The sequence below is a fragment of the Leptonychotes weddellii genome, chromosome 9 (genome assembly GCF_054177405.1).
Source record: "Leptonychotes weddellii isolate Sample4059 chromosome 9, ASM5417740v2, whole genome shotgun sequence".
Classification (NCBI taxonomy): domain Eukaryota; kingdom Metazoa; phylum Chordata; class Mammalia; order Carnivora; family Phocidae; genus Leptonychotes; species Leptonychotes weddellii.
Window position 1 is genome coordinate 64044770 of NC_138377.1, and position 20576 is coordinate 64065345.

General features: G+C 57.1%; 2 protein-coding genes across 9 annotated transcripts; one reads left to right on the top strand and one right to left on the bottom strand.

Moving 5' to 3' along the window:
- Window positions 1-15577, top strand: ADCY4 (adenylate cyclase 4). 8 transcript variants are annotated; one of them, XM_081830684.1, is made up of 26 exons: window positions 6-151; window positions 457-669; window positions 2129-2326; window positions 2412-2573; window positions 3226-3375; window positions 3816-3964; window positions 4043-4154; window positions 4855-4982; window positions 5136-5294; window positions 5553-5685; window positions 5888-6061; window positions 8702-8745; window positions 8872-8958; window positions 9162-9231; window positions 9584-9681; window positions 10364-10448; window positions 10558-10695; window positions 11316-11426; window positions 11671-11855; window positions 12033-12117; window positions 12593-12751; window positions 14060-14206; window positions 14501-14608; window positions 14701-14815; window positions 15123-15275; window positions 15361-15577. In XM_081830684.1, exons 2-26 carry the CDS (start codon window positions 511-513, stop codon window positions 15366-15368), a joined length of 3117 nt encoding a protein of 1038 aa, XP_081686810.1. In that variant the 5' UTR covers window positions 6-151; window positions 457-510; the 3' UTR covers window positions 15369-15577. The 8 variants fall into 8 exon arrangements, 6 of the variants coding, with proteins under 6 accessions (XP_081686812.1, XP_081686810.1, XP_081686809.1 ...); XM_081830683.1 differs by having other exon boundaries at window positions 10-163; window positions 15151-15275; XM_081830681.1 differs by having other exon boundaries at window positions 10-151; window positions 15151-15275.
- Window positions 15578-17151: 1574 nt separating this feature from the next.
- LTB4R (leukotriene B4 receptor) lies at window positions 17152-19254 on the bottom strand. Its single transcript, XM_081830688.1, is given in 3 exon segments — window positions 17152-18391; window positions 18394-18606; window positions 19054-19254. Coding segments are annotated over 2 exon segments (1089 nt in total). The 5' UTR covers window positions 18464-18606; window positions 19054-19254; the 3' UTR covers window positions 17152-17372.
- Between the last annotated feature and the right edge of the window lie 1322 nt (window positions 19255-20576).

Here is a 20576-nt window from a genome sequence, read left to right on the forward strand (position 1 = left end):
AGTGGGAGGGGGCCCCGGCGCAGGGAGGGAAGCGCCCGCCGCCCGGGGCTCTGAGCCACTAGCTTCTCGGCGATCGATCGGGACTCGGCCACCGGCTGCCCGGGCTCCCTCCTCGGGCCTCGCCCATTCAAGCCGCGGCAGCATCCCGGCAGTGAGTTTGGGGGTAAAAGAGGAACCCGAGGCTCCTTTGCTTCAACCCCAAATCCTGCCCCACCCGCAGCCAAGGCTTTTGCTAGGGCATCTCTGCAGTCTGGGTTTGAGGGAGGAGGAGCGAAGGATGGGGCAGTCTTCTCACAGCCAACTGGGAAAAGGCTGGGAGGCGCCGGGGAGTGCCTGGCAGCTCGGATTGCCGCCAGGTTGGGGAAACGGGGTGGAAGTGGCTCGGACCCAGTGAGAGAGGCACAGTTGGGGCCCCGAGCGGCTACAGGCAGTAACGCAGCCCCTGGCCCTCCCCAGCCCGGGGGTCCGCCCTCTACCCCCGAGGCCACACAGCCCAGGGCAGGGGGGACCATGGCCCGCCTCTTCAGTCCCCGGCCGCCCCCCAGCGAAGACCTCTTCTATGAGACCTACTACAGCCTGAGCCAGCAGTACCCACTGCTGCTTCTGCTGCTGGTGATCGTGCTCTGCGCGCTCCTGGCGATGCTAGCTGTCGCCTCCGCCAGCGGCAGGGTGAGCGGGGCTGCTTCTGTTGGGGGTGGGGGGCTCCTTCCCGAGGGTGGCAGGAGGGTCACCGTCTAGAGGGCGTTTTCGGGGTAGGGACTTAGGGAGGGGTCTTCTTTTTGACGTACGTTCTTTGCTGGAACCCAGGAAAGAAGCACCGAGCCTTGCTAGGAAATGTAGTGATCCTGGACAAGTCACTGCACCTCTCTGGGCCACAGTCGCTGGGCCGCTGGGAGAAAGCCGAGCCCTGGGTGCTTTTAATTTCTCTCAGGGTACTGACAGACCTTCTGAGCTTCTGTGATCTACTGGTTCTAGAGTAAATTCAACACCGGGTTTTCCAGTTTTCCAGAAGGGAAATTACATGGGGCCCCGTGGGAATCTGTTTCCTGGTTTTCTTTCTCTCATAGGGGCTGTGGGGCAGCTGTACCCACAGACTCCCAGAAGGCATCCTCCATCCCACTCACATTTAGTCCCCAAATAAAGCCATTTCCAGTTTCCTTTTTTTTTTTTAGGAGAAAGGGTCTTCAATTCCATTTCTGGGAGTATCTTGCTCCAAGTTTTCTTTTCACTTTTTGGAGGCGAGTTGGGGAAGCCACTAAACTGACCAATTCTTGCTGGGCCACCTTGAAGTCCAGGAAGAGGTGGGGACACAGGGCAGGGACAGCGGCAGGAGGTCGACGCCCAGACGTGGGTGGTGAAAGTGTAGTGCTCCCCGCTGCCCTGCCACGAGGGAGGTTCCAGGTGCCCCCTGCTGCTGGAGCACTTTTTGGAGCTGGGGGGGGCAACTACTCCCACCCTTGTGCCCAGGGCAGGGACTCTCCTGAGCAAATTGGCCAGATTTGGATACACTCATTCCTAAGTGCCTTCTGTGAGGTAGGCTTTTTCACTTGTGTCGGGACCCCAGGATGGTGTTCCAATTCCTATTTGACAGATGAGAAAACGAGCTCAGAAAGGTCGTAGATTCACAAATGCGCCATATGGGTAGGCTCTGGGTAGATGGCCCAAGGCTCTAGCACCCTGCCAGTGAGATATGAGGTTGAACCATTGCAGGCTCTGTAGATTTTTTTTTTTAAGATTTTATTTATTTATTTGACAGAGAGAGTGAGAGCAGGAATGCAAGCAGGGCGAGTGGGAGAATGAGAAGCAGGCTTCCAGCTGAGCAGGGAGCCCGATGCGGGGCTCGATCCCAGGACCCTGAGATCACGACCTGAGCCAAAGGCAGACGCTTAACGACTGAGCCACCCAGGCGCTCCCCCCCCCCCCCCGGCTCTGTAGATTAAAAACAGATTCTTGGCAACTTCCTATGGTTCAACCTAATCTGAATGGCCAGCCCAGGTGCCCTGTCTCCTTTTCCGACTTGAGTCTGAGACACTCTTCAGAAGTGGCCTGAGGGCTGCCTGTTCTTCTACTTGAAGGAGCTCCCCAAACTCCGCACTCCAGTCTTGCCGCAAGCACCCCCTCCCCACAGGATCTAGCTTCAGACCGGGGCTTCCTGACCACTGTGCTGTGCGCGTTGGGTGGCTTCTCGCTGCTCCTGGGCCTGGCTTCCCGCGAGCAACGACTGCAGCGCTGGACACGCCCCCTGTCGGTCCTGGTGTGGGCCGCGCTACTCGGGCTAGGCCACGGCTTCCAGTTCACTGGGGGCCTGGTGAGCGCCTGGGACCAGGTGAGAGGAGCGGCAGGTGGAGCAGGGGGCAGGAGGACGCTCGGGCCAAGAGCAGCCAACAGCTTCCCGTGCACCTCTCCCCCAGGTGTCCTTTTTCCTCTTCATCATCTTCACCGTGTACGCCATGTTGCCCTTGGGCATGCGGGATGCCGCCGCTGCGGGTCTTGCCTCATCACTCTCCCACCTGCTGGTCCTTGGGCTGTACCTGGGGCCTCAGCCGGACTCCCGGCCAGCGCTGCTGCCGCAGGTGAGAACGCACACACGTAGCCCAGGCCGCGCCCCCGGGCCCCCACTGCGCCCAGGGCCCGCTGGGCGGCACGCCGCTGGTTTCTCTGAGCATGCGCCAACCGCTTGTTGAGCTGGGACTCCATGGCAGGGCGCCACGCTAAGCACAGGGTACAAACACATACACCCAGACGGTGCCCTCGTGGAGCTGGTACACCACTGCTGCAGGCATGATGCTGCAGACCCCAGAAGACCCCTCTGGGCCCACGGGGAAGAGACTTCCCCAGGGGACCAGAGTTGTGGGGACAGATGTGGATGATGGAACCTTCACAGCGAATGTAAAAATTGGAGCTTGAGTAGTTTTGTGCTGCGGGGGACGTGGAGGGGCGTAGATGGTGGGGTGGTGTTCCAGGCAGAGGAAATGTGCGTGCAAGGGTTTCTAGGCCTAAGAGGCCTTGTTGGTGCTCAACTGAGTCTAGAGCAGGGACACTGGGGCAGGAGAAGCGCCCCCGAGGGACTGGGCAGTGTGGCACCGATGGCCTGGAAATACTCCGGTCTCTCACTGTGGAGTCCTCCTCAACCCTCCTGGGGACCAACTCCAGCTACACATGTAGCCACTCCCCCCGCCAGCTGTGGCCGGCGCGCTCTGAGGCTGACCCTCTCCGCTCCCCCAGCTGGCAGCAAACGCCGTGTTGTTCCTGTGCGGGAACGTGGCGGGGGCGTACCACAAGGCGCTGATGGAGCGCGCGCTGCGCGCCACGTTCCGGGAGGCTCTTCGCTCCCTGCACTCGCGCCGCCGGCTGGACACCGAGAAGAAGCACCAGGTCCGCTGGGCCTGGGAGGCTGGGCGGGACCGGAGTTTGAGAAAGGAGTTGTTTATATCACACAACGGGGCTCCTTTGCAAGCCGAATGACTTTGGGCAGGTTACTGGCCCTTCTCTCTCCTCCTTTGTAAAACGTGGCTACCGCCCACCTTGGAAAGTTGTGTTAAGTCTCGAAAACCCTGAAGCTTCTAAAAGCACTTTTATGATACTAAACGAAGAACCCTAATTCTGCCATCGGTGCTGGGAGTTCAGTCCCTAAAGGTGATTAGTGCAGGATGGGGTGCTGAAGCCCAGCTCTGTGTGATGGGGAGGATCTGGGGGAGTAGCCTGGGGCCCACCTGGTGGGGCTGGGGAAGTGGGTGAGCTCCTAGGTCGTTGGGAGGCTGGGACTCCTGGCTTTAGGTTGCAAGAGGGTGGGTGTTCATAGTGATCTCCTCCAGGAACACCTTCTCTTGTCCATCCTTCCTGCCTACTTGGCCCGAGAGATGAAGGCAGAGATCATGGCACGGCTGCAGGCTGGACAGGGGTCACGGCCAGAGAGCACCAACAACTTCCACAGCCTCTATGTCAAGAGGCACCAGGGAGTCAGGTATGAGAGGGGATGGCCAGAGGGGCGGGGGGTGTGGGCTGAGATCTTGGCCCCCCTGATGCCATTTGCCCTGCCCAGCGTGCTGTATGCTGACATCGTGGGCTTCACGAGGCTGGCCAGTGAGTGCTCCCCTAAGGAGTTGGTGCTCATGCTCAACGAGCTCTTTGGCAAGTTCGACCAGATTGCCAAGGTCAGAGGGGATCTCCCTCCCTACCCAGGGACCTTCAAATGCCCCACCCTGGAGAGTCCCTCCCGAGGGAAACTCCTGCCACCTAAGATCCCAGTCCCATTTCAGAGCCCATGTATTCCAATGGAAGATATTCCAACGGAAGTAGGAAACCCTCTCAAACAACCCTAGGTATGGAGCTGCTCACCACACACCTCAAACCTGGAGAGACTTCTCAACAAGGTCCCACAAATACCCCAACGACAACACCCCCCAAATATGCTCAGAGCGCCCGGCATAGGGGTCTCTGGACACCACAACCAGATCTAGAGAGATTTTCAGATGTTCTAACCTTAGGGAGCCCTTCCAAGGGAACTCTCTGCCCTGTGCAACATCAGCCCAAGCCAGCCCAGCCACCTGTTCAGACCCCAGGGATGCCCCCAACAAACCTAATTAGGTCTCCCCCAGAAAACCGCAGTCTTGAGGCTACTCTCATGTGCTCAAATCTGAATACACCCTACACGTGCCGAAGCTGGGGGAGAGCCACAGACCTTAGCCAGCCCCATATCCAGTTAAGGGAATCCCTAGATCTGACCCAGAGACTCCCAACCTCAGAAGTTCTTCAGGAATACCACATTTGCTCCCACTTGTCCCAGCCCCCTCGTGCCTCCTCTGACCTCTAACCAGGTGCCCCCCCCCCGCACACACACACACACACTCCCAGGAGCATGAATGCATGCGGATCAAGATCCTGGGAGACTGTTACTACTGTGTCTCTGGGCTTCCGCTCTCCCTGCCAGACCACGCCATCAACTGTGTGCGCATGGGGCTGGACATGTGCCGGGCCATCAGGTCAGCTCGGGGGGGCAGGCGGGAGGGGTACCAAGGGATGGATGTGGGCGAGGAGCAGGCAGGGTAGTGGAGGTCCTCTTGGAGAGAGGGAGGGGTGTGGCATGCGTAGAGGCGAAGGCGGCATTCAGACTGTCCCCTGCATACCCTGCTCAGGAAACTCCGGGCAGCCACTGGTGTGGACATCAACATGCGTGTGGGTGTGCATTCGGGCAGTGTGCTCTGCGGGGTCATCGGCCTACAGAAGTGGCAGTATGATGTCTGGTCCCATGATGTCACACTGGCCAACCACATGGAGGCGGGCGGCGTGCCAGGGTGAGATGTGGGGCTGCAGGAGGCCACAGGAAGAAACCAGCCGGGCCTCCCACATGCTGCCACCCTATTCATAGTTCCCTAAAATGAGCACAGTCCTACCTGGGGCTCGGGGAGATCCTGGCATGCAGGGAGGGGTGCTGGGAGACACCTCCTGGAACACAGGGCCTTGCTTAAAGTCAGACCTCCAGGAAGGATCCTGGAAAAAAATGAGAGGTTTGCAGGCCCTCCCTCCTGATTCTCACTGCCCCCTCTTTCCAGACGAGTACATATTACAGGGGCTACCCTGGCCCTGCTGGCAGGGGCTTATGCTGTGGAGGATGCATCCATGGAACACCGGGACCCATACCTTCGGGAGCTAGGGGAGCCCACCTACCTAGTCATCGATCCCCGGGTAAAAGCCCAGCCTGGACCCCATGGGCTGGCCCATCCTAACCACCCACAGCCACCAGGCCTGATCTCTTCTCCTATGCCAGACATTGAATTCCTGGGTCCCAGGGTGTCTGTCGAGGGGAAGGAGAGCCAACCTTCTAAGGGGTGTGGGGAGAATGTAGAAAGCATTTGTGATCTTGACTCTCAGCACTCATATGCCCCAGGCTGAGGAGGAGGATGAGAAGGGCACTGCGGGAGGGCTGCTGTCCTCTCTCGAGGGTCCCAAGATGCGGCCGTCGCTGCTGATGACCCGCTACCTGGAGTCCTGGGGCGCAGCCAAGCCTTTTGCCCACCTGAGCCACCTAGAGAGCCCTGTGTCCACCTCCACCCCTCTCCCGGTAAGTGCACCTCCGTCGTGAGCCCGAGCACTTACGAACCCCTCCCGACTTCCCTGCCCTCACCACCAGTGAGTCACTTGATGACATCCCGAGGTCCTGAACTGTCTGGTTGCTCCAGTTACTGGTTCAGGCCTTTCCTTGTCCTTCCTTCCAGAGACAGGGCAAAGATCACCGCCCTCTGGGCTCACCTGAGATGCAGAATCCTATAGACATCAGATCTATGGCCATTATTCCCCAACCTCCACTCGGGAACCCCCTTCCATCAGCACCACAGAGGTATAGGCCACACTTCTGGCTCCGAAGCCAGTGCTCACAGCCATTCCCGCGGGGAAATGTCTCTGTCCAACTCCATTCCTGAGACTGCACACTCTCTTTTAATCCCCACCAGGACTGGGAAGGTGGGGGCGAATCAGTTGTTGCCCCGACTCTCCAGCATGTGTATGAGAATAAAATGAGGTGACAGTGAAAATCTCATGGCCTTCAAGGACGTCACCCTGAGCAGGCAGGGGTCAGGGAGGGAGGGAAGAGAGGACACAAGGGGACGGTGGATTACTGGCTGATCCTGTGCTTGGCACCCTCAGCTCATCGGTGACCCACTAGCTGGTGCAGGAGTCTTCATCTCCCCCACCAGCAGGCTCTTAGGTTTGGTGCTTGGTGACAAGCAGCCAGAACCCCCTCTTGCAGGGACTGAGGCCATGTCCCCAAAGGCTTGCCCCAGGAGCAGCTTCCTCAGCCTGCCCTCCTCCATTTGATCTGATCTTCCCAGAACTTTCCCAGCCACCTTTTTGCAGATCTTCCACTCAGAATCTTCTCTACTAGGTAGACTCAGTTGGGTATATGGGATGACTTCAGAGTACACTTTCTATGTTCTGGCTCCCCTCCCCACCCACCCAGCAGGAAAGCAGGCCAGAGATCAGTGAGCACTGTGGAGTGGGGGGACCTTGGCAGCCGTGGTTCACGAGAATACCTAATTCGAAGACTTCACGTAGGGTAGGGGTAAGGTCAGAAGGGCTAAGCAGGCAGGAAGGAGAGGAAGAAAGAATCCAAGACCCTGCTCACTCTTGCAGGATGGAGCCCCCCACTCCCCAGGGGGAGGAGGTAGAGTAGAGGGTGGGCTTTGGTGGGAGCCCAGGGACTGTGAGACAGTGTTGGGTGCAATGCCCATGGTGAGATGCCCCCCCAGAACCCATGCCAGACCTCCCCAAGACCCCACTAGTGTGCAGGCTAAGAAGTGTCAGGGTGGAGAAGTTGGAACCCCTAGTTCAAGGGTATCTCCCAAGGCAGGACCTCACCAGCCCAGAAATTCACTTCCCAGCCCCTGAAGTGCCAAGCCCTCAGCCAAATGTCAGGAACCCTGAGAATGACATCAGCTTATCCTTAAATAATGGGGACCTCTGGGGTGGCAGTGCGTTGTTGGTGCTAGTGTGTACCTACCATCCGTCTGTCCGTCCATCCATCCATCCTTTCCACAATCTTAAAGCATCTACTATGTGGCAGGCACGAGGCTAGTTCTTGAGAAGACAGAAATGAATAAAACGTTTTCCCTGCCTTCGAATAACATACAGGCATTGAGCAAGGTGGAGAGGCAGGTGGGTAGTTTGAAAAAATTTAGGCCCGGACCAAGATGCATAGATGGGCTCCTACCTAGAACATCTCTCTTAATCTCCCTTTTCCTCTCCTCTCCCTCTCCCGTACACCGGGTTTGGGTTTGGGGGGATGAGGTAGCCCCCTGTGACCCTGCTGCCTTCACATGAGCCAGGGGAGAACGAAAGAACAGTCACCAGACGCCTGGCCCTGGGCAGGGGCCGCTGCACTTCACTCTCTTTCTTGGGACTTGTCTCACCCACTTTACTTGTCTGCTTGCTTTCATATCTTTACACACAGCACGCTTTCCTTTTACTGCAGAAAAGAATGACTGTGACCGGGTTTGTTTCTCTTCCTTCCTCTTTCCCTTTCTTCTTGTTTTTTGTTTTCTGCTCCCACCACCTCCCAGCTCAGCCTGACCACAAAGGAGTCAGAATGTTCAGCGTCATCACTTCAGTTTAAACCAACGAGGATTTTTTGGCGTGCTGGGGGGATGGGCAAGTCCCCGTTTTTGGGATTTGTTCAGTCCTTAGGGAAGATGACCACCCCTCAAGCCTACAGAGTTGTCTCATAAGTGGTATAAAACTGAGGAAATAAGAGCATAAGGACCCCTGGGTGTCTGAAGAGTCCGGAAGAACTTTTAAGGCATAAATGTGGTTTGACCCTTCCCTTAAGGACAGGTGGGATTTGATGGAAAGAGGAAGCCATCAGAGGCAGGGGAAACACATCAGATGCTCACAGCCAAGGACGTGTATAGACATGGAATGCCTCACTGCAGAGAGGCTTCAAGGATGCTCAGCATTGGGGCACCTGGGTGGCTCAGTTGGTTAAGCGACTGCCTTCAGCTCAGGTCATGATCCTGGAGTCCCAGGATCGAGTCCCGCATCAGGCTCCCTGCTCAGCGGGGGGTCTGCTTCCCCCTCTGCCCTCTTCTCTCTCATGCTCTCTGTCTCTCATTCTCTCTCTCTCTCAAATAAATAAATAAAATCTTTAAAAAAAAAAAAAAAGGATGCTCAGCATTGCCTCATCTCCCCCTTTGCTGTGTTCTCCCGACAGGAGAAGGCCCTGGCCTCCTTCAGCCCCCAGTGGAGCCTGGACCGGTGAGGAGGCCCCAGCAAACTCTGTCTGAGTGACCTGCCTCCATCCTCCCTAGGGGGGCTGCTCCCGCTTTGCCCACATGCTATGGAGGGTCTCCTGTGGTGACAGGCTGGGCTCTCACCGTGCAGGAGCCGTACTCCCAGGGGACTAGATGAGGACCTGGACACTGGGGACGCCAAGTTCTTCCAGGTCATCGAACAGCTCAACTCTCAGAAGTATGGAGAACGGAAGGCGGCCGGGAGGGTTTTGGGGCTGGGCCCCCGCGGTATGGGACGGATGTGTTCCCCTGAGGATCCGGCAGGAAGGGAGCGGCTTCCCTGCTCCAGCCCAGGGAAACACACACCTGGTCACCACCCCCCCCACACACCCTGCCCTGCCCTTTCCTCTCTGGGGCTCACTGCCATCCACCTCCCACCAGACAGTGGAAGCAGTCAAAGGACTTCAACCCACTGACACTGTACTTCAGAGAGAAGGAGCTGGAGAAAGAGGTGGGTGTGGGGGGTGATAGCGGAGAATTTTCTAACCTTAGTTCCTTGGCCTTGGGGAGCGGGCAAGCGCCATGGTCGCACCTCACCTCCCAGGTCTGCCCAGTTTGTGATCCTGGGGGTGAGGGGCTTGGGCCTCTCTCCAAATGGACGTCACCCTGTCGATTGGGTCCCTAGGTGGGGATGGGAGGGAGGAGGGCGGCTCCTTAGAGAACCGGTAGGGGGTACCTGAGACTGAATTGGCGGGGGGGGACACGTGAGTCTGGGGCACCCGCTTCTTGCCTGCAATGGACACCTCCAAGGTGATGGGCAGCCCTGGTGGCCCCTGTCGCCACACTGACCCCTGTCCTTCCAGTATCGACTCTCTGCCCTCCCCGCCTTCAAATACTATGCAGCCTGCACCTTCCTGGTCTTCCTCTCCAATTTCATCATCCAGATGCTGGTGACCAACAGGTGAGAGCCCCAGGCAAGGGCGGCCCTGAGTCTCGTACAGGGACCACCAGGCTCCTGCTGATCCTTGACCCACACTTTCTTCCTTTACCCACTTCCCCTTGGCCTCAGACGCTGAGCCACAGAGAAAGTATGTGTTCTGGGGAAGCAGTGATAATCACAGCCTTCATTTTACTATCTTACACCCTGTGGACTGTCTACATAATCCAAGCACTTTCACATGCCTGTCTCTGGGTCCTGACAACTTTTCCATGAAACAGGTTCTGTTTTCACTGAGAAGCCCAAATCTCACCGCAAATGAGCTTAGAAAGGAGGTCCTCGTTTTTAGTGCATGGCTAGGAGGGGCTGCAAGGACTTGTCCAAAACTCAGCCAGGCGCAAGAGCTTTGGCCTGAAGGCCCAGAGACTGGCCTGATGGGGCCTCGGCCCCTTCGTGAGCCCCTGCCCCCTTCCAGTACTGTCCCTACCTTATTAGCCCCTGCCCCCCCCACCACTGCCCTAGACCCCCTCAGCTTTCCCGGATCATCAGCATGCAATGCCTTGTATTGGCCCAGACCCCACTGGGGGCCGGTTCAGATCCCCAGGACTGCTCCTCCCCACGTCTCCCAACCAGGGTGCATAGCACCCTCGCAGCACACGCAGCGTCCTCTGCCCCTTCAAGGCCTCACTCGCTCTTGTCTCCCTAGGCCCCCAGCTCTGGTCATCACTTACAGCGTCACCTTCCTCCTCTTCTTCCTCCTCCTCTTCGTCTGCTTCTCAGAGCACCTGACGGTGAGGTGGGCTGGGGGGTGGAAGTGGTCAGTTGGGCCCTGACCATGACCTGGCCTGAGGGGGGGTGTGCGCCAGCCCCATGGCTAAGATTCTTGTGCTCCTTCCACAGAAGTGTGTCTTGAAAGGCCCCAAGATGCTGCACTGGCTGCCCGCACTGTCTAGCCTGGTGGCCACACGGCCCGGCCTGCGAGTTGCCCTGGGCACGGCCACCATCCTCCTCGTTTTTGTCATGGCTATTACCGGCCTGGTGAGGGCAGAGGGGGCCCTGTGCACCCCCATCAGGGCCTGTTGGACCCATCAGAGGCTGAGAGGGGGCCCCTGGATTTGGGAGAGCAGCTGGACCAAGGCCAGGGGATCCTGGCAATGTCGGACAAGCATAAAGAAAAAAATTAATCTGCCACCTGCGTAATTGCTTATAACACTCTGGTGGACATCGTTCCTATCTTTTCTATGTAGGCAGATCTTCATTGCTTAGCTCACTCACTATGATTTTGTAGCTGAGCCTGGCAGGTTTTTCAGAACTTAGAATCACTCCTAGAATTCTATCCCTGAAAGACACCTTAGGAATCCTCCCCCAGCCAAGTCACAGAAGAGGAAGCTGAGGCCCAGAGAGGTAATGTGGCTGGCAAGAGATCACACAGTGGATGCACTGGCAGACTGGTGCTCAGGACACCCACTCCTCCCATCCCTGACCGCCCAGCGAGGACGCCAATGCTAAGGCTCCCTCACCAGCCCAGAAATAGCAGGATCCACCCCTTTGGAGGAGTCTGGCCCTCACTCATCCCTAGGTCAGCTGAAACCCAGCACAAGCCACCATTATGCCCCAGATGCTGCCTGCCCACCTCAGCTCTTCACCTCCTTCTGCAGTTCTTCTTGCCGGCAGCATCAAACTGCACTTCCCGGGCTGCCAATGTGTCCTCCGTGGCTTCCAACCTCTCCTGGGAGCTCCCTGGGTCCCTGCCTCTCATCAGCGTCCCAGTGAGTGTTCCTCACAGCCCTGAACTTCTTTCTCCAGAGCCTTCCTTGGCCCGTCCCCCACCCCCTTACTTGAGAAGCATTCCATCTTATGGATTGGGATGGACATAAAACACACTCGGTGTGTGTTTGTGTGTATGACACTCCCCTGGGCCCTGGGAGGGGTAGGACAGGAGCCCTGGGATATTCTCCCACCCCTGTCCGTGGCATATGCCCCGTCCCTTGACCACCCCACCCGGCCCCACAGTACTCTATGCATTGCTGCGTGCTGGGGTTCCTGTCCTGCTCCCTCTTTCTGCACATGAGCTTCGAGCTGAAGTTACTGCTGCTCCTGCTCTGGCTGGGGACCTCCTGCTCCCTCTTCCTGCACTCCCATGCCTGGCTGTCCGACTGTGTCCTCGCCCGCCTCTATCCGGCTCCCTCGGACTCCAGGTGCGCACAGCCACTGGACAGAGGGGCCCGGGGCCTCTTGGAGCAGAGCAGAGCTGTCCTCGCCTCACTGACCTGAAAGGGGGAGGGTGGCTGAGGGCTACATGGGCCCTCGGGGTAGGGAGGAGGCCATCAGGAAGGGGCAGGGCAAGGGGCAACCCTGATGTGTGGCCTCCTCAGGCCAGGGGTGCTGAAGGAGCCCAAACTGATGGGAGCTATCTCCTTCTTCATCTTCTTCTTCACCCTCCTTGTCCTGGCTCGGCAGGTGAGTCACCCAGCTCAACCCTCCAGAGCTTCCCTTTGAAGGGGAAGATGGGGTGGTCCCCATATTTGTGACTTGGTCTCTCTCACCCTTTCCCTCAATCCTACATCTCCAGGGTTGAGCCCAAATGGTGTGCCCATTGGAAGCTCCAAAGTGAACCTTCCAGCTCCCTTTCTTTCTCCTTCACTCCCCAAGGGAGGGGCCCTCAAATTCTCCCTCCCTCGTCCCTCCCACCCCACGTCCAGGAAAACCACCCTCAAGAAAGAATCTGCTGCCAATTCTGTCTACCCTAGTTTGAATCTAGTTTCAAGGTAGCCTCCCCAGGGAAAGTTGGCCCTTGAGCCTTCTGTCCAGACTGGGGAGTGGTGTGGTTTGAGGCATCATGGAGTTCAGGGGGGCAGGGGGGGAGGGTGAACACTCAGGAGCTGAGGCTCCCCCTGCACTGTGTCTCCCCTTGGGCCCCTGGTGACCCTGCCAGAATGAGTATTACTGCCGCCTGGACTTCCTGTGGCAGAAGAAGCTGCGGCAGGAGCAGGAGGAGACAGAGACAATGGAGAACCTGACGCGGCTACTGCTGGAGAATGTGCTCCCTGCGCACGTGGCCCCCCAGTTCATTGGCCAGAACCGGCGCAACGAGGTGACTCCCCCCGCCGACTCCTGAGCCCCAGATGCCATGGGCACTAATTTTGGTTGGAAATCTTGGCCCTCGGCCATCGTCTCTGGACCCCCCCCCCACAGTGGGTTGGGTGGCCACCCGGGTCCCTGTCCCTGTCCCTGTCAGGTAGGTGCCTCCATCTTCATAAGCTCTTAGGCTTCGTCCGCTGAGCACAGAACCCCTGTGTTCCAAGTTCTTACTTAGAAGGAGTGTCTTCTCCAACCCATGGCCACTCCATACCTCCCAGAAGCTTCTTCGAGTGTTGATGGGAGTTGTGTGGAAGACACGCAGTCCACCCAGCCCTCTGGACCTGCACTATCCAGAATGGTAGCCAGTAGCCATGTGTGGCCACTTACATTTAAATTAATTAAAATAGAACGTTCAGGGCCTCAGCCTCACTGGCCACACTTCAAGTGTCTAAGAGCTGCTTATGGCCAGTGGCTGCCGTATCAGACATCACATACATAGAACTTTCCAACACCACAGGAATTTCCATTGGTAGATGTTAATCTCCATCCTCACATGTGCTCTAGTCAGACCATCAGAGAAGGTCACCCACATATTGGCCCCATTTTATCTGTACTGCTCACCACTTCCCTCTGCCTGCTATGGAGATACTCTTGGCCTGTCCTGAGGAATGTTAAAAGAGACAGGTCAGGGGCTATTTCACAGCTTTATGCTCCCACCAGTTGCTCTCTGCTCTCAGAGTCAGCGGTAGATCTACTTCTCCTGGTTTCTTCTCTTATTTACACTGGGACTCTCATAACTATTCCTGTTTCTGTCTTCACACTGGCTGCTAGAAAGCTCAGAGCCAGATCCTAGGCCTAACAAGGACTTCGTGTCACCCCTTTTGTGAACCAACTTCAAATAGGATTCCATCTTTACTATCTTACCTTTATTTTCCCTTTGTCCCACTTCCCCTATTATTTTATCTTCCAAATTGTAGCTACCTTTGTAAACTGACTTAACTGGCTTAGCACCCTTCAGCAGTAAGATAGGTTAGAAAGACCATCCCCACCGACATGATCCCAGTTCTTGAAGAGACTCCCTTCACGTTGCCATGAGGTGATCCTGACTCCAAACCCCTGTCTCTCCTGGAATCATAATGAGACCCAATCTTTGACTCCTGAGTCACACATCCCTGGGGTAACCTGGCCCTACCCCTCTCCCTCCTTTCCAGTCCTTCTTAAATGGAGGGGTAAGAGTATGGACACAGGGAGGAGGGCCCATGCAGACCCGCAGGGGGGAAGAACGTGGCTTGCTCCCTCATCCCAGCCTCCCATCCTCCAGGACCTCTACCACCAGTCCTATGAGTGTGTCTGTGTCCTCTTCGCCTCAGTTCCAGACTTTAAGGAGTTTTACTCTGAATCCAACATCAACCACGAGGGTCTAGAGTGTCTGCGGCTGCTTAATGAGATCATTGCTGATTTTGACGAGGTGACAACTCCAAGGGTCCCCCAGACCCTTTGTCTTGGATGCTAGAATTTCCCACCAGTCCCTCCTGCCCACTTACTCTCCAGCCAGGGGCCCATCCTCCTCTCCCTGGCCCTGCCGCTCCTCCTCTGATCCCCCAGCTTTCCAGCAACTCTTCCCACAATCCACTCTCCCTCCTGCCACGCTCCCTGACCCCACAACCTGGTCCTTTCGTCTTCAAAGGCCTGGGGCTGGGCTTCTGAGAGGGAGGAGGGAGAGAGCAAGAAAGACTGGGGACACAGCCTCCTTTCTGTACAGCTGCTCTCAAAGCCCAAGTTTAGTGGGGTGGAGAAGATCAAAACCATCGGCAGCACCTACATGGCAGCCACAGGCTTAAATGCCACCTCCGGACAGGACACACAGCAGGTACAGCATCCCTTCCTTACCCACCAGCCCCCATCTGGGCTTGCGCTCCCGGGCCCTCACTGACCCATGCTGGTGGGCCGGCCCGTTACTAGGATGCTGAGCGAAGCTGCAGCCACCTGGGCACCATGGTGGAGTTTGCAGTGGCCCTTGGATCGAAGCTGGATGTCATCAATAAGCACTCTTTCAACAATTTCCGCCTGCGTGTGGGTGAGGGCCCTCCCTTGCTGGGGCAGTCTGGGACTTCCTCTTCACCTTCTCAGGCTCTTCTTCCCCCCCAAGTCCTTTGTTAGCTACTCCCCAGCTCACCCCTGGACCCCCCCCCCCACCAGCCTCATCCCTGGGGGTGGAGCATGAAGCTGCTGGGCCAGGAGCTCTGGGGCTCAGCACCCCTTCCCTAAACCAGACCCCTCCAGACCCATCCTCCTTTCCTCTAAGACCTCCAGGTCTTCCACCTGAGTCCTGGAGCTTCCTCCTCCCCTCGCCCTCCTTAAACCACGCCCCGCCCACCTCCCAGGGCTCCTCCTGACCACACCTCTTGTCAGGGTTGAACCATGGACCTGTAGTAGCTGGAGTGATTGGGGCCCAGAAGCCTCAGTACGACATCTGGGGCAACACGGTGAACGTGGCCAGCCGCATGGAGAGCACTGGAGTCCTGGGCAAGATCCAAGTGAGGAGGCCACATTGGAGGCATGGGGTGGGGGGATAGGACAGGGCCACCCCCACACTCCAGGCTCACACCCTTTCAATCCCAGGTGACTGAAGAGACAGCCCGGGTGCTGCAGGCCTTAGGCTATACCTGCTACAGCCGGGGCATCATCAAGGTCAAAGGCAAAGGGCAGCTCTGCACCTACTTCCTGAACACAGATTTGACACGAACTGGCCCTCCTTCAGCCACCCTAGGCTGAGACCCCCATCCTCTCTATTCTAAGATCCTCAATAAAAAGACTCTGGGGGCACCTGGCTGGCTCAGTGGGTTGAGCATCCGACTCTTGATTTAGGCTCAGGTCATGATCTCAGGGTCGTGAGATTGAACCCTGCTTTGGGCTCCGCACTGAGCGTGGAACCTGCTTAAGATTCTCTCTCTCCCTCTGCCCCTTCGCTCTCTCTCTCCTCTCTCTCTGAAAAAAAAAGACTCTGGTATGACTGGAGCCAATCGATGTCGAAGTTTCTGGTATAGCTGCAGATCACCTTCTCCTTGCCTCTCAACAGGATGCTTCTTCCCAAGCTAAACTGAGTGTCTGTGTGTATGCAAGTGTGATCATGAATATGTTAGAAAGGAGTGATTCTTCACAAGCTCAGGCAGAGGACTGCCTCAGCCTCCCTGCCTGATTCCAGTATTTTGTACACCTTGGAAGCGTAAAGAATTTTAGCCACGTGACTCAAAATAAGGATTTGTCCTTTCCTGCTCCCCACCCACAAATATTGGGAAGGAATGGCTAGGAAAATGTCATTTGACCTTTATTCATTCAATAAACACTAAGTAAGCACCTACTCTGTGCTTCCTAGGCAGCATGGAAGCGAGAGGCCTGGGAAATGATCTGTCGGGTCCCTCCCTCTTTTCAGCTGCTGCTGTCAGATTGACCCATGCTTTCCAGCCAAGACCTGTAGACAGTTTTGGGATTCTCTTGTTCTCAGGTCCCTCAGATGCCCCCTTGCTTCCTTCTGCATCCTCCTGTGCAGGTGCTGATATTATGGGGTTCTTGAAGCATCCCTGGTTCATTCCTAGTTGCTCAAATTTGGGGGTCTGTGAGCGATATCTGACACCCTTGGTTTGTTACAGATGTTGCACATGGATTCTTGGTTTTTCTCCTAGTTGCTCTTTCTTTATGGAAGAGATTCAAAAAGTACTCCGCAGCCACTTCTGCTACCATCCTCCTAAAATGCTGTTGGAACAGAGCCAGTCTGAGGCTCTCTAAAACAGTCATCCCTCAGAAAGAATGACTTAACCCTCTCATTTGTGGGAATCTTAATTTCGTAAGAGTGACCAGGGTCACAGAGGGCATCAGAGTGTATTTGGGGTGCTGGCAGAAAGCTGACCTGCAGAATTCCAGGGCCCAAGACCTGATGACTTTGTTTTCAAGGGAGACCTCCTTGGCAGATGGAGGGAAGGAAGGCAGTCCCCTAGAACATTGCCCACTGAAAGGGCAAAGATGAGTAGCAGGAAGTTGGGAGTCATGGTAACAGTGATAACAATCACAAGCTTCAGGGCAGAGGTCGCACAGCAGTGCTAAGTGTACTCAGAACATCTGCTGATTCAGGGAGTCTGGAGTGATAAGCCCACATGAGTGGTCTTCCTTGGTCAGCTCCTTCAGGGGTCTGTAGCCCTGTGTTGTTCTAAGTATGACCTGCAGAGCACCTGCCTCAGAATGGGGCAGGAGAGGGGGTTCTGGGTTCTGTATCTTTGTGTCCCTTCCCAAACTGAAAATCACGGGAAACTAAAGGATGTGCCTCTCAACTGTTGAGAAGGACCCCACCCCCCACCGCCGCAAGAGCGCCCAGGAGCACGCTTCTCGCCCCTAATGCACGCGCCGCACACACAGGGCTGACCCAACGTGAGACCAGTTTTAATTGCAAAGCTGCTCCGGGCTTTCCCTCTGCCCTTACCTGCCCCGCCCCTCCCTCCTCTTCTGCTCCACCCTCCTCGCGTTCTCCTCCGCCTCCGCCTCGGGGTAAACTGGGTCTGGCCAACGCAGGGAGCATTCCGCCGCCGCGAGGACAGCCAGAGTCCTTCCACCAGCAACCCCCAGGCCTAGTTCAGTTCGCTTCACTGCAGAGCGTCGATGGAGTCCGCGAGGCTCTCGGAGGGGCCGGGCTCGGGAGGGGCGGGGGCGCCCCTCACCATCCGGCCCAGGGTGTCCCCGCGGCGCGCGCTGGACGCCTCGGAACCGGTGCCCTCCAACAGCTTGGCGACGAAGCCCACGCCGGCCGAGCGCAGCAGGCCGCCGCCGGCGCACGCGTACAGCACGGGGTTCACGCTGCTGCTCAGGAAGGCCAGCGCGATGAACACGTGGCGCGCCAGCAGCAGCGGGTCTCCCATCCGCCCCGGCCCCGGCCCCAGCTCCCTGCCCGCCAGGGCCCGGCCCGCCTCGGCCAGGTTCACCACGTGGTAGGGCAGCCAGAAGGCGGCGAAGGCCAGGATGATGAGCGCCACCAGGCGACCGGTGCGGCGGCTGCGGCGGAAGCGCCGGGCCTGCAGCCTGCGCCTGATGTCCGAATAGCTGGCCACCACCAGCAGGAAGGGCAGCAGGAAGCCGGTAAAGGCCTCGAAGAGCAGATGGAATGCCTTGACTCGTTCGCTGGAGTACGTCGGGAAGCACAGGGTATGGTTGTTCTGTTTCGTCAGGGTGCGGTACATGATGACGGGTGTGGCCAGCAGAAGGGACATCACCCAGATGCTTGCTAGCACCCACCAGGCAACGGCCTTGGTGCGAAACTTCTGGGACACAAAGGGGAGGGCCACGGCCAGCGAGCGGTCCAGACTCATGGCCATGATCAGCAGGACGCTGGCGTACATGCTGACTCCGCAGGTATAGTGGAACAGGCGGCAGCCAACCAGCCCAAATGTCCAGGTGCGGCGCGCCACAGAGTACAGGAAAAAGGGGGCAGTGAGCAAGACAGCCAAGTCCGCCAGGGCCAGGTTCAGCACCAGCAAGGCCGTGACGGAGCGCTTCCGCATCCTCACCAGGATGCTCCACACCACAAAGCTGTTGCCAGGAAGCCCCACAGCCAGCGCCACTGACAGTATGATGATAGTCAATGGAACGATGAACATGACCCCTAGTGAGGAGGTACTGCCCCAGATGTAGTGTCCGTGGCCACTGCAAGGACCTGGAGAGTGAGGGCGAACACAGGCATGAGGGTAGGGGGCTGAGGCTTCCTGCCGCCCTGGACACACCTAGCCTGAGCACTCTGGTCCGTCTCCAAGATCCGCAGCAGGAGATGCACCTCTGCAGTATACCGCCTTCACCCCTTCACCAACGGACCTGGCTTCAGGGGATCTGGCAGAGCACAAAGACCGGTTTCTAACTGGGCCATGGGGCTCCTTCCTGCCCACAGACCCAATTGCCAAATACAGAGCTACAGCAGCAGCAGTATTTCCATACCCTTTCTGCCTCCTTCCCTTCTGAGACCCAGAACCAAACGGGGGAGGGGGGCCTTCCTTACCAAAGCTGCACCCCTCAAAGGCCTAGCTCCTCTGTCACCTGCCAGGCCCTTAGCCCCCTCAGTCCCGTCGACTTCCTCCAGTCATCTACTGACTCTCTTCAGAGCTGCCCAGGGCCCAGCAGGAATAACAGGGATGGGGGGGAGTTTGTGGATAGGAGACAAGAACAAGTCATCCCCGGTCCTTTTACCACTGGTCAGGCTTTCTTTGGAAATTCCTTTGCATCTTCTCTCACAGTTGTATCCTGCCCCATCCCTACCTCCCCTGCTCCCAGGATACTTACTTCCAGGCTTTGCCAGGTACCGGTCGGAAGCTGGTGCCAATCCCAAGGTCAGGGCAGAGTGGCGCAGCCTATCCCCAGGTCAGCCCCAGTTCCAGGGTCCCAGCCCAGGTCTGGGTGCTGTCAGCTAAGTCTGCCAGAGAGGAAGTACCAAGAAGCAGAGGAGGGGGAAGGCACATCTTCCTGAGGGTTGGGCTGAAACTCCTAGCCCTCCCTTCAAGGCGGGGGTGAGGTGGGGGGTGGGGGGGGTGGGGAGCTAGTCTTTGTGTTCCAGAAGAGCCTAGCGGGGAGGAAGGATCCTCATGGGTGGGACCAGATGAGAAGAGCCCAGGAAGGTGTAATGAGAGGAAAGGGGGGTGAGGGGAGTGAGTATGCTGGGGTGTGGCCTCAGATGCAGGTCTAGACTGGAGAATTGGACAGAGTAATAAACTGTCATACAGGAGAAGGAGGGAGGGAAGCCAGAGAAGGGAAATGGGCTCAGATGGAGAGGCCAGAATGTTGGATATCTTTATACGTTGTGTAGATAATGTAGATTTTTAGATTAATAGGAAGCATAGGTTAGACCTGTGGCTAGGTCATGGGTTTGGGTTTAGGGAACATCAGGACTTAAAGAGGACAGCACCCTGTCTTTGGCTTGGATTCAAGCTATGAGTGGAGTTGGAGGGGGATGGCCCTCTTTCAGCACCCAAATCTATTCCCTCATTTAAAAGGGTTGCTTCAGCTCTACGTCAGTCAGTTCTCCCTTCCCTTTGGCAGAAGCCAAAGTCCAAAGGATCTCCTTAGTATCGCACAGAATGCCAGTTTCTCCGCCCTTCCCCAGCCACTTGCCTTACACTCGCCTGTGTGGCTTGCCTACCACATGAATTTGGATTTAAGATCTGGGCACTGGGCAAAGAGGTCGGCACCCTCTCTCTCCTACCTTCCCATAGTTGGCTGTCCAGTCCCACCTCAGACACACAGAAAAGGCCGAGCCTGAGCACAGGGAGAAGAGGCGGGGGCAGTGATGCTTCACAACTGCCCCGCCGGGAGGGGCAACCAGGAACATGCAAAGAGGAACAGCCTCCCCAAATGGTCACTCTTCTCCCTTCCTGGAGGGAGGGCAGTCTCCCCCTGTGACGTCTCCTGCAGGGGCTAAGATCTGAGAAGTCTTTCCTTCAGTCTGACCATGAGCTTTCCTGCTTCCCTGCCAACTCTGTCACTTGTCAGGGAAGATGTGGCATGTGATGGTGCTCACTGAGGTCCCTTACCCTTCTGCTTTGAGAAAAGGCCAGCGCAGAGCAGACCCAGCAGCTATGAGGCAGAGGATGTGATGCAAAGAAACGGGCTGAAACCGCAGCAAGAAGGCAGAGTTGAGGAAGGGCTTTCTGACCACAGATGTTGTGAGACGGGGACTATGGACGAGAGTAAGTTAGGGAGCCTCTGCCCCGGCACATGTGAACAGGAAGAAGCCCCTGCTGTCAGTGTTTGGGGAGAAAGTTCTGGCTCAGAGCTCCAGGGTCAACCAGAGGCTCCTTCTGGCAGAAGCT